This window comes from Cyrtonyx montezumae, unplaced genomic scaffold, assembly GCF_038088225.1.
Source record: "Cyrtonyx montezumae isolate F1298 unplaced genomic scaffold, pur_monq_1.0 scaffold_0, whole genome shotgun sequence".
In the NCBI taxonomy this organism is placed as follows: Eukaryota; Metazoa; Chordata; class Aves; order Galliformes; family Odontophoridae; genus Cyrtonyx; species Cyrtonyx montezumae.
The window spans coordinates 43,068,501-43,085,057 of NW_027071824.1; the positions used below are offsets into that span (position 1 = coordinate 43,068,501).

The window sequence follows — 16,557 nt, forward strand, 5'->3', positions numbered from 1 at the left end:
CTCCTCTACATTTCTTGCAATGATGGTACAGTTAGTAAATACTAAGAATATATTGCAATCAATGCTGTTAATTTTCATAAATATGCCAAGTTCAGGTGGAAGAGCCACATCAACTTAACAGAATTAGAAAATTTGAATTATCAAAAAGATTTTTAAGGATATAATGAGCAGAAATCTTTTAATCACTGAATCCAGTATTTTGGGTTTTGTTTTTTTAATAAAAAGATTTTTTTTTTCATGAAACATATTATAATTTTCACTTTTCCTCCACTCATATCCAATTTAAAGTTCATTGTACTCTATGAAATCACATCTACAATACTTAAGATCTACAATACTAACTTTACTCTACTCAGGAGAATTGAACTTAGTGGGTTAAAGTGAAACCACAAAAATTGCTAAAAATATATCATAGCTGATATACTAAAAAACAGAAGTTGTTTCCACTAGATGATATATTTCACTGTTTAATATTTTAAAACTGTTTTTTAGATGTTGAACAAGAGTTTGGTAAGAAATGCAGGCTACAAAGCCTGATAATAAAATCAGAAGAATGATAAATTATCTAATCATGTGATAAATTTAGATACTTGTTGGTAATGAAACATCAATAAAAGGGACATGGTTATGATTGCCACCAGAAGAAATAAAATGTTTTACAAATATGAAGAAGGTAATACATTTTTTTTATTTAAACAATTACCTTTCCATTATCCACATACTAGCTGGTTTTCCCTTGAAAGAGGATGCTACACCCAAGCTGAAACATTAAGGCTTAAAACAATATAACAATAATAATAATAATAATAAAACAGTATAACAAAAAGAACAATCATAACTAGTTTTACCTTAAACTTAGTAATAACTTCCTTAATATGAAAGTATTTAGATGACTAACACCGATATTAATTTCACTACCTGTAGGAAATGTAAAGAATAACAAAGATACAAAAAGCAACTAAGGCATTTTATTACTGAAATGGAAAAGGCACTTCTACCAAGACTACCATCCCACCAGATTTTAGATAATCTGTCTGCTTCTTTGGAAGTCAGTTTTCTGAAGTAGTCATCAGGGTTTTACAGAGATACATATTTTGTATTTACTTGAAATAAATATAATTCCTCATCTGATTTTAACATTAAGATTGAGAATAGACATTTTGTATATATACATATTTTCAGATATAGAATTACTGGTATGAGTTTGTTAGATGTTCATTACATATGCTGTCCTTGGGCTGAAGGTGAATCACAGATTCTGAAGAACAAGTCAAAGCTATAAAAACCCAGGAGCTTTGGGAAATCTGAGCAAATAGCAACAAATTGTTTTGACTAACATCGATGTCTTAGCATGCATATAAATAAACAAACAAACACTATTAGCAACCCATTGAGATTACAGCAAAAACATATCATGCATAATTTTGCATGGGATTAGGAAAATGTCAGACACAGAAAGGATAGCTGGCAAGTGTCCTGCATTCAAAGCTTTATCATGCTGACAGATGGCTTAGTTAACATTTTCTTTTACCAGTTTACTGGATCATTCCCATGACCTGCTAGTATTATGTCAGTAATAAATGTAACTAAAACATTTGGAGGAGATGGATTTAGTGATCCTTATTGTGCCCTTCCAACTTGGAATATTCTATGATTCTATTGCTTCTGATGTAGCTTTAGCTGTAACTACTGGTAATGCTGTAGAACTAGTCTCCACTCATTCAAGCCTTTATTCCTTTTACTGGAAGAGTTCAACTTAAGAGAAAGCTCTTGTCTATGTATATTTGAAGAACCTGTATTTTAAAAATTAGATCTTCTCTCTCCATCTACCGAGCAAGATAACTATTAGGACAACTCCTTAGGTACACTTAATGCCACTGAAGGACTAGATTTGCCCTGAAGTTGATGTTTGTATGGGATAAAATTTTCAAATAAAGGTAAGGGGGAAAGTCTATCCCCACATAATTCACCATCACTGCAAGTTGTTACACACTTAACTCCTTAAGAAAGCATTGTGGCATAAAATCCTTAGCTGAGATAAATATCCTCATCTCCTATACAGGGAGAAAACAAAGTTAGGTATCAAATGAAGACATCTCCACAGACTGCTGTCAACAAGCTTAAAGCTAACTTTGTACTGGTTGTTCTTGACTGGACTGGGATAGCTGTCCAGATTATCCACTCAAATGCTGTTTTAGTTCCCTTTCCATAGGCCAGGAAGTGCAGAGAGCCAAAACACTTCTGCATGATGCATGAGGTGTAGTCACAGGGCCTTCCAAACAGAATGGTATTGACATAGTTCTATCTTTGCCATGGAGATTGCACAGCATTACTTCAGTGTTGCCATACTAGAATTCTCAGCTGTATCAAAAATATATCATAATAATATTTACTTTAGTAAAACAATATGTCTACATTCAGTACATAAGCTAGCACATTTCCAATCCTTTGTTTTTTTCTTTAACACAGCTTTTCTGAAGCCTGCAAAGCGTAGAATTTGACAAGAGCTGAATATAAGGTGTTTTTGCTAATTGGCAGTAACTTTAACTTAGAAAATTTCACCAGAGCAATTACAGATTCTATTTTAAAAATATATTTGTAAAATAAAGGGTGGTTTTCTGCCAGGAGAGGATCCAGCATGTAGAAATGAGAAGCTACTTTATTTTCTTGCATAAAAATCTGTGAAGCCCAGCAGTTTATTATTGCCATCACTTTCAGAAGACACAAAGGTGCCCTTCAACCATACAATATAAGAAATGGAGGAAAAACAGCTAATAGGAATTTATCCATAAAAACTTCAATAGAAAACTTGTTTTGTTACCACCTGCTTATGTTGAATACGGCAGTGATCTCCAACAGTGTTCTAAGATACATTTTATTATGCTGAAATTCTATAAAATTGAATCACTGCTTGTTCAAAGCTAACAATAGGTTCAAGACATGCTTGGCACAAATGAGTATGTTAACATTCTTGGCTATACCACAATTATTTTTAAAAGTTCTGTTCTGCATTGCTATTTTGCTTTTGAATATTTTGAGTTGTTCTTTTTGTTCCTGTCTACCTCAGTCATTTTGTTTGTCCTACTTCAGCCCATGTACTAGGGTCACATTTCACATTCTCACTTGCCCAAAATTTTATCTGATTCTGGCTATCTTATTTTATTCTACCTAATACAGAATAATATCCAGTTATTTCCAAAAATTCTTACTGTAAATAAGATTATTTAAGAGTGTTACACACAAAAAAATCACAAGCAGTTGGGTAGATTTTTAGGTGTCTATTTTCTGAAATATGTTGTCTGCACAGCAAAGGAAGTAGAAGTGATTGTGAAGCAGTTTTTAAAGTAACCAACCTTATAGATCACAGTATTTTAAAGTATCAGGGGCAAGCATTAAACAAACAAACAAACAACAACAACAACAAAAAACTGATGAGCTGTTAATATCTTTGGAGTTGTTTGGTGTAATTCTTTAATGTCAAGAGATCCTAAGGGACAAAATCTGGAATTTAGCTAATCATTTCCTCTCAGAAAAACTGGATTTGCACAGCTTTCTAAAATATGATTGATAATATACCTCATATTTACTAGCACTTAGAAAAATTGGAATCAATATGATAGAAATATTGCTGTTTGTTAGCAATTGAAAATTCATTTTGCAGTCAATCGTGCATTGTGACTGCCTTAATTACATTTTTTAATTATATTAGGTTGTAATACTGATTATTTTAAACCTTTTAAGATATAGATGAGTTTTAGAAATTTCATAAGAGTTAAGGTTGTAAGGATACTTTCAGCCATCTAATCTTACTTGCAAATGATGTATCTATAACACCGGCAAGTAAAAACACATTCTATAGCTGACATAGAGCAAGACAATGCAGTAGATAAAACCATATTAACATTGCTAGATTTTCCATGTACAAAGAAAGAGATCACAAACAAGAGTCATGACCTGGTTGAAGACTACTTGTGCAGCTCTCTGCTCAGTGCCAGACCAAAGGACAAAGACAATGCTGAACTCTTCACATGTTCACCTGGGACTCTAGAGCACAGGCTGGTTGGCGAATAGCACCAGTGGGTCATGCCGAACGATGAGCAACACACTTCCATTTTCTGCAGAGAATCACACTCTGTACTCAAAGAACTCATCCTGCACTGTGCCCTAGACACAGCTTTATGTGGTACTGGACTGGGACAGAGTTATGATGCTAAATGTGGAATGCGGAAAAGCCAGGCCCACTGCAGGCTGGGGTCGGATTTGCCTCTGGGATCCTATGGACAGTTCATCCTACCCATTCCTGGTTCTGTCTCAGATCCAGCACCCATGCTGTGGCAGAACAACTCAGGAATTTGAAAATGTTAAAGATCTTAAACTTCCAACTGTATTAAAGGCAGAAAGAAATGTGGGGAGGAATAATAATAAATAATAATAATAATAAAAAAATATCTGTCTGTACTTAGAAGATTTGTAAGTGCAATGAGAGAACTTCCAAATTCTGTCAGAGAATTCAGGTTGCCTAATAATGCTGATTTCCAGCTCATCTCCTCACCTATTGTTAAAGAGAATCTCATCCACATCAAAATGGAAACAAAGCCTGTGTGCCCACCTTTAGTACAACAGTACGGAGTCCAACAGTTTGGGCTGAACTAACAAAGAGAATTTAAGACATGGTTTCATGTTAGTGTCACCAAGGGTCATGAACACATTCTCTTCCACTGACTGTCCTAGAATGGGGAGTAATGAGCCAATGAGTTCCTAAACTGCAGGAAACAGGGCTGGAGCATTGAACTCCATTTATGCTGTAAATACGAAAATGTAGCCCTGACAACTCATATCAAGCCAGCCTGAAGACTGAGTCTGTTCTGCTTTGAACTTGAGTCTGATGGCTTTTTTCAGAAATCTGAACGTGAGCAAACAGAATCAGCGCTGCTACTCTCAGAAAAGCAGAAATACTGTCATACAAGCCGTTGCCAGGCTGCAGGAACAACCAGGCAGGGTGAGCTTTCCATAGGATCCCAGAGGCAAATCAGACCACATTCTGCAAGTGGACTAGCTTTTCTGCATTCCACACTTAGCAGACTTTCACACCGATGTGATCTGTAAGAAATCCTGGAAATATGAAGATCTGGGTGACGCCGTATATGAACAAAACAAATCACCTTGGCATGTTAAGGTTTGGTCAGAGTCATTGTAAAAACAGCTGTGATGATTTAAGGTATCACACATACTGTGCCAATGATTACTTACTGCATAGCTAAACTAATATATGGGAATACCCAAACAGCTTGGGTTTAACTTCTTTCCTGCCAAGAAACAATGAGCAGCTGGAGGTAATGTTTCACATCAGGGTATCTCCTTCCCAAATTTCTGTTTGTCTATATTCTTATTGAAATCAGGCAGTAGTTTGATAGATATTTCAAGCCATCCCTACTACCAAAAATAAGTTTTCTCACATGAACTCCTTGTAGCTCACTGACATCTTTGTGCTCCCTCCTTATTTTTATCAATACAGGTGTTCTTGTGACTCTACAATGAACTAGATAAGGACCAGACCTGACAGAAAACTAACCATCTGTTGAGTTTTTGGTTGTGTAAGTCCCATGTGGGGCTCATAGAGCCATAGAAAGCTTGGAGTGACAAGAGAGATGGGGGCAGTAGGGGCAGGAAAAATGAGAAGGTAGCACCAGGGAACAAGAACGGTGCTTTTCCATGACCTGGTTCTGAACAGCACTCCAGAGCTTCCATCAGCTGAGCAACAGAGTATCCAGAAGGGAGCCGCCAGGAAAAGGGACTTCGGAGGACTTGCTCTTTAATCCAACAATGAGAAAAAGGAATAGGGGTTCTATTTTTTAATTATTATATGAATTAGCACAAAGTCTTGGACAAAACACTTTCATCTTTGAAAGCTTTTTGATTAATCACTAATCATAGTTTCCAGGTCACAGTGTCTCTCACAAATGTCCAGTTTTCAGTATCCACCTGAGCTGTATTTGACAGCTACTTTAACAGTGAAATATAGGAATAACAAATCCAGGGCAGTTTACTTACCTCAAGTTAATACAATACTTTTATTGAGATCTTACAGGAAATTACTCTTCTCTTTCATTTATATTTGAAAACAGAACAATTTTAATGTGTTGTTGCATTCTGATCACAAATATTATGAATTTATAGTTTCTTAAACATAAATTTGAACCTGCATGCCTCCTTTTATAGTACTGCATTTATAAATGCTTATTAACATATCTCTCTGGCAAAGAAATGCACTGCATGTGTGCAACTAAGAAGTCTATACTCTCTTTTGGTATTATGCCAAAGATAACGCAAATATGAAAACAATGACTGGAATATTAATATACTGATTTATGTTTACAGAAGGAAAAGTTATTTCAAATCAGAATGTTTCTGGGATCTGGCAGAGAAAGACGAAATGCAGATGAACAGGGCAACACTGACCTTATCTCACATAAGCTGCCCTGTGTTGTCTGCTGGGTGGAAAAGTGACTAGAAGTGAAAGCAGAGTGCTTTATTATTATTCTTTTTCAAATTCTTGCTTTTGTTAAAGACAGCCAATGTGACAAAGGCTTTGAATTAAAAATATAAAATTAAAAAGAAGAGCTTTTGATATATGATTTCCCCTTGACTGTTGAGCCATGTGAACATGACCAGTTTAGGGACTTGAACAAACATTATCAAATTTTCTACCAATTCAGTAAAAGGTTGTTTTTGTTTTGTTTTGGTTTGGTTTTTTTTGCCATATCAACACTACAGTTGAAAAAGAAGTCTGCTTTGTAATCAGTTATGCAGACAGCCAGAGCAGAAATAAAAGAATGTCAGCCATTTTCAAAACTGGAAATCTGAAATTTACTCATATAGATATTATCAACTAGCATCATAATACTTCATGTTTTATATTTGTAAGATCAAAGTTTGTTTTTCTGTATTTGACCAGTGTGAATAAATAAATACATATAACTCATGTATTGCTGTTTGGGATATGCATTTACTTAAAATTACTACCATTTTAACGGTGAAATGATGTTTTGAAATTGACATTCTACTTAAGACATTCCAAAGAATTTCACACCTCTTTTGGTGTTGTATTGCTTCAGTCTGACTGTCTGAAATGCAAACAAGACCTACACCCAGAAAAGATTTATTTATAAAATGTGTAGGTTTAAGAGGCACAGTGTCAGTGAAACAAAGTGAAATCGTTGAACCCTTACCTTTTCCCACATGCCTCATAATTGCCTGAGACTGAACCACAAATCTGATGACTTTCAGTTTTTTTGAAAAAGTGTAACTTCATTAGGTGACCGTAACATGAAAGTTATGGGGCTGAATGTGCTCTTTCTAGTGATTTCCAGCCTGGGATCAAGTGCTAACTTTACCTTTAAATTGCCACCATTGAAACCTCTCCTGAAGAAGGTTTTCTAGTTGGGACAAGTCTAAAAATAAAACATCAATATATCTTTAGACTGGGAAATTTAAACCACTTCAACTAAAACCAATTATTATATACAAACCTTATGTATGGGATCTTTTCTTTGTTTTGGTTCGTTGGGTTGTTGGTTTTTGAGCTAATCATAAATAAGCTGCAGATGAAAAGGGGACAAACAGGATGAAACAGTCCTCTGTAGAAGCTTTGTGAATTCTTTTTCTTAAATCCAGCTTACACTGGCATAACTCAAAAAGCAATGTTCAAAATTCCCAGTTCCTTCCATCTTGCAGATAGAGATGGCTGATTGTTTCCACTGGTGGTTTCAGCTAAAGCTCTTGTATCAGGCATGGCTTATCAGCTGTATGCAGTGAGGCCACTCAGATAGTGGGCAGTAATGACAACTGCTTTGTTGTGGTTGTATCTAGTTAACTGTAAGGGCTACAACCTGAAGAAGTGAGCTATGTAGACCCTAGACATTAATTAACCAAATAAATTCAATAAATTTCTTGGTCCATATTTTAGAACGCTCTTATTTAAAGAGTTTGTAGCAAAGGGTGCCAAATTCAAGTGTTACTTCTGGTGTGTAAAACAGGCCAATGTGACACCTGTTTTATTTTTACCATCTAGCTCAATCATACCAACTAATCTGGTTTAACATGCCAACAAAACAAAACTTTATGACTGAAACAGTCATTAGGATTTAAGTGCAGAAAGCAAAAAAATTAAAAAAAAAGTGCATCGTGAAGTGTGTTAAAAACCAGTTATTCGTTGTCGTTTCCATATGATAAATGAACTGGAGGAGGAGTGCTGTCAGCAACTAGTAATCATATAATTCAGCAGTAACTCAGTGATGCTAAAATAGTAAGTCAGAGGTACAGGAGGTGATATGCACAACTCAGTGCTGCAACCCTGTTCTCAGCTCCAAAAATAAGTTGGTAAAGCAGGGGCAAAGGTGATTTGTGGGAGCTCTCCAGACCACACACAGCTCAAGCAGCCAAGTATTTCACACATCCTTTGCTGCCCATCCATGCAGAATGAGGAGCACACCCATGCCCAAGCACCTCAAGAGCTTCCAGGCTCAAGGTCACGGTACTGCAAAGCTTTTCTCAACCAACTATCTTCAGTGGGCTCCACAGGTTGTTTCCTTGCCATCCCCTGCCCTCACCACTACCCCACTGTGTTTGGGACAGATAAAAGCCTCATAAAAGCTTAACTTCCCTGCCCCCAGCAGGCAAACAAAAATGAGAGATGCACCAGACTTACTCAGACCTGTTTTCCTGTGCTTTAATCAAAGTCACTTTTCTCTTTTGAAGAGACGACTAGCTTTGAGCATTCTGTGAAATCATGAAGTACAGCAATCTTTAGTTTTCCCAGTTAAGTGATGGTTACATGAAAGGGACCTTTAGACAAGATGTTACTGACTGCATTGACCACACGCAGCCATCTGTCTTTACCAATGACTGCACTTCATTCATTTCCAAGGAGTTCTTGTTTGTCTTTACGATAACTGTCATCCCTTTTCTGCCTTCTGATTCATGCAGCTGATCCAACACCAGGACAGCTCAAAAACTACATAGAGGTTCATGTTACTTAAACAATTTAGGATGATGGCCTAACTTTACAATTGAATGTTTCATTAAAATAGAAACCTTAATTGCTATATTGCACAATTTGCCTATGCAATTTCTAGATGACTAGGGATATAGTTCCACCATTTATTTCCACTCATCTGCTATGGGAGTTGGTTAGAGGGGATGCTCCATCCAAAAAACACTCATATAAATATATATATGTACATGTATGTTTTCAGCCTAGCCTGAACTACTGATTGCATGAGCCCATGGACAACTGCAAAGAAGAGACTGGATTATGACAGCTGTCAATTAGGTATCTGTGGAATTGTACTGCATTGCATATATGTCAGAAGTCTCTGCACTGCTCAGGGATAGAAGATGAAGTCCTCTGCAAAGGCACAAACAGTGACATGATCGAAAGTACTGGTGGTCCTGGTGAGAAGTTCATACTTCTACTCTGAGGAAGAAGTAGTCAATGTGACTTCTCTTAAGAGAATGAATTACTTTTTCCTGTAGCTTTCTGAAGCAGTTCCTGTGTTGTACTGAAGAGTTTCAGCCCAATCACATTTTCTGTGATATACGAGATTTCATTTTTGAGGTTTATGAATTTTTAACAATTACTTGATCTTTTCTTGTTCTCAATATTCAGTAACCTTGTATTTTAATTTGGTAGGGTCTTTTTAAGTTGAAAAAGGGGGATTTGATGTTACAGTGGCTTTATTTCCAGAAGCTGTGTTCACAAAAAATAAAATATTTTTCTTTTGTAACTGAATGACTTGTGCATTGCAGCCAGCAATAGCAAGGACAGAGTTTCTGTACGAGTATTAAATCACCTTAAAACAAGCTTAGTTGACAGACAAGTCCTGTAACCTTTGTATTCTCTTTAGCACTCATCAAGGTTTAGAAGTGCTGCCTGGCTCTTACCCCTTTATCTGCATCTGTATTATGGTTGTGCAAACTTTCTTCCTAGAACCTCTCAAAGAACTGTATTGTGATTTGATGCAGGTTTTCCCTCCTGTCTGCTCTAAGTTTGTGTTGCAGCTGCTTGTGCCTTCGTCTATAGTAGAGCATGGGAATGAGAACTGAAGTGTGCACTTTGAGGTTTACTCCTGCATTGGTAATTGAATTTTCTTTCCCTTCCCTCACGTTGTTTCATTTAACTGTTTTTGTAAGCATTGAGATGGATTCTTTGTGCTAGTCTTGCTATCAGCAAGAAATTATTGTCATTTTCTTAATTGTTAGGAGGGTGGTAGAGGTGCTCCTAGAGAATTTCCCTTTATATTATTAAAAGAGTCAGTGGATAACTGATGTCCTGATATATGATCACATTTTTCAGTAATCCAAGATTAGACATTCTGCCTTCCATATTTTAGCTAGGACTTAATTCCTTTAAATAGTTTTATTAGTTTGGGAGTAAGTGGAAGGAAAATAATGTCTCTGTAATGCATACAAAGATAAAAATGAATTAAACTGGAATTCAGAAATACGCACAGGGAAGTGCTTCAGTTACATTTAAGATATGCATCAATTCCTAATCTTCACACTTTGAATGTTGAGATCTGACTCTACAAAATCTGTCACATATTTGTGACATACAGGAGTGCACAGATCACATTCCTCACTCTTGTTCTAAAATCCACTAAAACCTTAATTGTGACCTCACTGACAATCGTGTAGAGGTCTGTTAAAGATTAATGCATCTGTAGTCTGCAGTGCCATAGATCTTTCTCACATGTGAATGTGTAAAATAGATATAATGAATCCATTTTTCTGCCTAAAATGTTATGACATATAGATTCATTTGTTTAGAGGAGTCACTTCACAGTGGTAATCTCGAGTTATGCTTTTTTAATGAAACAAGCTCCATAGTAAATGAGTGCATGCGTGGTATGGAACTGCTGCCATTGCACATGTGCTGGTCAGGAACCTCTGGTGTCTACTTATTAACACCAAAAAAAAAAAAAAAGCAGTTGACACCCATGCCATAGGTAGATCTTCTGCTTTAATTTCACTAACCAGAGCTGGTTAAGTCCTAATAGTGAACATTTACCCCCTGAACTTATAAAGAAATGGGCCCCAGGGACTGGCTGTATGCATATTCAACAGCAGGCAGGGATTGCTCACACTCAGGACTATTCTGAATTTGATTTCAAGTCATTCTGCAAATTGCTTTAAAACTGTTTTTACAGTGTTGCCATTATTGCTTATCGTTTTGCTCTGACTTGTAAAGAGTTGTCTGAAGAAGATAAACATCCTAGTGTTTTACAATGAGCCCATTACTGTAACGCCTTTTGATGCTAAATTACTAAAGATTGATATCAACATTTATGCGCAATCTTTCTGGTTCACACAACAATTGCTCAGATTGGAAAAGGCCTTCAAGATCATATTCATTCCATAATGCTGATAGAAAACCAGAGTGCTGTCTTCCTAGCTCCTTGATCTAGACTATTTGCAAGGAAGTGAGCAAGCACTTTTGATAAACGTTTTGAATTTTGTGTGTAGTGACCCTTAATATGATGTTCTTTAAAGAAGCTTCTAAACTGTCATCACTTTCTTCCCCCTGAAGTGCACAACCTACATTTCCATGTGCAAATGGACATCTTGCTGTAGAGTTGGCCACGAAGTGATAAAAGTGTATATGGCTTTGCATGGCTGTCTTTTGCTTGATGCTTTTTGAAATGTTAATATCTCCATGTCTGCTCTAGCAATGGCTGTTCCAGGATGCAAACCTTCTTCTAGGGGGAAGTAATGACCTTTCCACTGTTTTTAATGTACCTCTACCTTTTTACTGGTTGGTAAGAGTATAATTTTGCTCTGCATTAGGTTTTATCTTTCAAGGTTTTTTAGCTTTTTTGAGTCCTATTCTTTGCAGTGAAGTAAAAAGTGTGACAAGAAGGTGTGATTTTTAATTTACACCAGAGTTCTCAGCAAATAATGACTTTTCACACCCTGTTATTACTGCTTAGCCTGGGGGAGGAGTTGTATGGCTACTGTTGTCATATCAAATTAAATCCACTTGTATAATTCAGAAAGACATTCCCCTCAAACCTAACCCTTTTAAAGTTGCTGAAGCATACCAGTATAACCAGAGTGGATATGTTTTGGGGATCTCTGCTGTTGAAGGGAAACGATGGCATGCTGCTTTTTTTTTTCTAGGTAGTTCAATGGAATAGGTCCTGCTGAGATTTTCATGGGTTTACCCACGTTGCTCTGAAACCAGGGTGTATGCAGACGTAGAAGAATAGAATCGTAGAATCCTTAGAGTTGGGAGAGACCTCTCCAGGCCATCTTGTCCAACTCCCTGGAAGTGCACAGGGACACCACAGCAAGATCAGGTTGCCCAGGGCCTGATCCAACCTCGCCTTAAAAGTCTCCAGGTCACCCACCGTGATACTAGGTAATCTACCTGGTGATCTTTTGAGCATGAACGAGTTAGCTGACAATGTCTGACACTCATGTTTGCATCTGTTAGTTTGCTCTAACATTGTTCGGTATGGATTACAAGCACAGTTACGGCACTTCAGGTGCTCCTTTACAAAGTAGAACTTGTAAAGGAAGCGAGACATACTAATAAGAAAATCATTCTCAGAAAGTCTTCTACTGTTAAGGAGCTGGTATGGAGTCTTCCCCTGAGATTCTCTTATCAGCACTGATTTTCTTGGTGAGTGCCCGATTCGTTCCCCTCGCGATTCAAGCAAGACCCCGGGAAAGGAGCACAAGCTAGGGCGGGTGCTCCGGGGTCTCGGGGACCGAGCCGCACTCCGCTCGGAGCTGTACCCCTCCCGCCACGGCGGCGGTCACCTCGTCCCGGGGCGCGCCGTGGCCAGAGGAAGGTGACCAGGAGCTGCCAGCAGGAGCTGTCCCCTCCCCGCCCCAGCAGCTTTAGAGCCTCTAATTGTCTTTAATTGGCCGTTAAGTGTTTGCCTGTCTATCTATTGCTTGTGCAGAGCGGTTAATGTGCCTGGCCTATCAACGTACGTATGCCAGACTCTTATCCGAGTTTCTGGTTGTTTTTTTTTTTTGTTTCTTTTTTTTTTTGCGTGTCTTTCTTTAAGATGTCAACCTTTTCCCGATGAGCGTGGTGGTGATGAATTTCACGCCTTTTTTTTTTTTTTCTTTCCTCTCTGAATGGAAACCTGGGTGTTAATGGTGCTGGAGCGGGTTGTATTTTATAAGGAATGAGGCTGACTCCGGGAGCAGAGGGAAAGCAGCAAAGGGAGAGGAGGTGAGGAGGTGAGGAAAGAAGAATCCAAGGAAGCCGTCACCCGCGACAGGCAGTAGTGGGATTATCCTCACTTATTTATTTTTTCTCTTCCAGAGCATGTAAACTTAACTGCATTCGCAAATTATTTTTTTTTCTTTTTTTCCTAGTTCAGTATGAAAATAGTCTTTTTTTTTTTTTGCTTCCCAGTGAAACTTAACAGTGCGACATCTGAAGATGGAAAGTTGGTCGGTGGATCAAGTCTGCAGCTGGCTGAGACAGAGGAATTTAGGAGAACTAGTTTCTAAGTTTCGCGGTAGGCATTCTTGTTGTTCCTGTGTTTTTTTTCTTTTTAAAATGCTTGTCACTGTCTCTCCTTAGCTTGTTTTGGGGCTAGCATCCATGCGATGCATCAGAAATAACTGCAGGTTCGTTATGAGGTCTTCGAGGAGCGCAGGGGGGAGAGTCTAAGGCTGTGTGTAAAGAGATGCACTTTCTCTCCAGGAACAGCTCGCAGCACAACAAGCTTAACAGGGCCTATTTTATCCTGCTACAGTTGCGTTATTTCAGAGGGTGTATATTCCAAATGTGTTTGAGTACATAAACAGGCTATATAAACTGTTATGCAAACATGCTATATGCTGTGTGCTCCTTGCATTTCTTCATTATGGAAAAATAACAAAAAATGATCTGCTGTGGTCCAAGTACGGCCTGATTTTAAGCATTATAATACTAATTCACTGCTTCTGTGCATTTCAGACATAGCATCCTCTTACTGGAGGGTGCTGGGACACTGACTTCCACTTCTGATAGTGGAAAGGACAGCACCTGAAAGGCATCATTTCTTTAAAGCAGCTGAAGAAGCACATCACTAGTAGAGAGTATCTTTGAGTTTGTCCTAAAGCAACATCGTGATTTTAGATATATAGGAGTCTAAAATTATCTCACGGTGATTGTAATCCCCTTCAATCTACAGAAGAAGAAGTAAGTGGAGCAGCTCTTCTGGCTCTGAATGATCGTATGGTGCAGCAGCTGGTGAAGAAGATTGGGCACCAGGCAGTGCTAATGGACCTGATTAATAAATACAAGCAACAAAAACATGGGCTACAATCCTTTACATATGTCTGTGAAGCAGGTTCACCAACACTTCCAGAGATCAGTGGGTGAGTATGTACAGAAAACATCAGTGTGACTGAAATCATTCTTTCTGTACTGCTTTAGATCTGTTATTTACTAGCTCTACAGCTGTAACTTCAAAAAAATAATATTATAAATGCAGACTCTAAATGATCTCTAGCAATGTGTTAAATGTGAAATACAGTTATTTCCACATCAGCATTAACGTTACTGAACTATTAACTATTAACGTTACTGAACGTTACTATTAGTTTAACTGGTTCTGGCTCTAAAACAGTTTTTATTTGCGCAAAGTGATACTTAACTCCTGAACTTTGACATTAGCTGAAACTTCCTATATTTGCTGTATTAAGCTTTTGAGGCAGTTATTTTCAAATGTTCTTTGAAGAAGGTCCAGTAAGAATAACTTCTTTGGATCTCATTTAAGGACTCCTGTCTGGAACAATATGTAGGAAATGTTGTTGAAGTAATGATTTCACTCTCTTTTTACAAGAAACAAAGATTCATAGACCTACAGCATTTGTTAGATTACATTTTGTGTTGCTTAGTGATTGTAAGGCTGAATTTCAATTTTTGTTGTATGAGCACTGTTGCCAGATGAAGGTTTACAGCTAGTACCACCTATTGCTGAATCTGCAGTCCCACTGAGACAGTAGTGCCTGAGTCCCCGTTAAAACAAACTACATTGTTTGTCCTGCTGCTGAGCTTCCAAGAGTTTTCAGTTGTACTTTCCTGACACGTTTATTTTATGAATGCTATCCTTAGTGCTTGCGGCTGCGCTCCTGCTTGCCCACCTCTTCATTCTGTCCTCAGTGTACCTTCTGTCTGCATGTGAATTGAGTTTGGCTCAAATCCTCTCCCAGGAACAAAACCAAAGCGATTGACAGGAACACAGTTCCAAGGGCAGTAAGTGAATGCTTTCTGTGCAGTAGTAATGGCCTTGTGAAGGATCACTGAAAGTGATCTGCATTTTGTATAAGGACAATTAGAAAGTAGGATATTGTGTCCCTCACTGAGAAGGTGGAGAACTTCTGAATCAAGCTGGAGAAGCTGTTTATGTATGCACAAGAAGCTCATACAGAAACATTACCAAGCAATTGTCAATATGCTTTCGACTTCCAAGTATGATTGAAGGTGGAAGCCACTGAAGGGTTGTATTGGATTTTTCTGATATTTAACCGGATGGCTGGAGATGTGGGACTTAATGATGCACTGATGGATGAAAAAAAGAAACTCCCCATTTAAATTCGGCCAACAGCAATGTCACAGCAACAGAATTTCATGTGAGTGTAGTTGAGACTGGAACAGTTTACAGAGCATCTTTAGAGTTCAGAGCTTCTGGAGAGATGAGGTATAGAAAGAAGTTATGTAATCCCAAGAGAAAAATGTCATAATTTGTGAAATAGTTTAGTTTATTGGTCCGTTTACTTTTTCCCTAAGAAAAGTTCTAGCAATTCTTAGAAAGGCTTAAGCAGCAGCATTTGAAGAGAGAAATGTGTAATCGGTGGCTGCACCCAGAAAATTTTTATGCTGTTTTCTACTTTATGACTAGAGAATGATTCATGAGTCTCTTAGTAGAGTGAACCTATGTTGCTGGACATCTTGTTGCAAGTAATGTGCTGTTGATGAATGCTGGAGAATGTCTGTTATCCTGTTTCCTGCTTCTATGTAGCTTTAACTTTGATTAGGCAAAGCCTTATTAATTATGGTGAAAATAAGGAATCCGAGGCATTAGGGAGCCTCTAGCACCTACCTATCAAAGTTACCAGCTTCATCTCATCTTGTAACTTAAAAAAAAAAAAAAAGAAAACCCAAAACAAAAAAACAGTTGAAGGATGGCAGCATGACAATAACCCCTGTCTTACAGAGTAATACTGTTAAATGTTGCTTCCTATAAGCACAAGAAGAAATAACAGCAGAGGAAGAGAGGAGGATGCAAAGCTAAAATTGAGATAAGTGGTTTGGAGTAGGGATTTCTGGCATGTAGTTAAGTGGGTATCAGAAGTTTTTGGAGCAAGTGAATACCTGAAGTTGGAACAAATAACCAGGAACAGATGGATATGAGACCGGGCAGTGCTCACAGAGATGTTAGGATGGTTGGAGTAATGTGAAACTGGCTCAGTGGTGGGCTTAACTTTCAAGAGGTGGGAAAAAAGGTTCCAAAGTTCTAGCTGAATTGAAATTGACATTGAATACTG

The 16,557-nt window shown here is 37.8% G+C and overlaps 1 protein-coding gene across 1 annotated transcript in view; it reads left to right on the top strand.

Moving 5' to 3' along the window:
* The first annotated feature begins 13,444 nt into the window (after positions 1-13,444).
* The window catches only part of SAMD3 (sterile alpha motif domain containing 3), a 30,813-nt gene continuing 27,700 nt past the window's right edge, over positions 13,445-16,557 (top strand). Inside the window, exons 1-2 of the mRNA XM_065734039.1 lie at positions 13,445-13,538; positions 14,199-14,385. Coding sequence (XP_065590111.1) covers positions 13,460-13,538; positions 14,199-14,385 — 266 coding nt within the window. The 5' untranslated portion in view covers positions 13,445-13,459. The remainder of the gene's footprint in view (positions 13,539-14,198; positions 14,386-16,557) is intronic.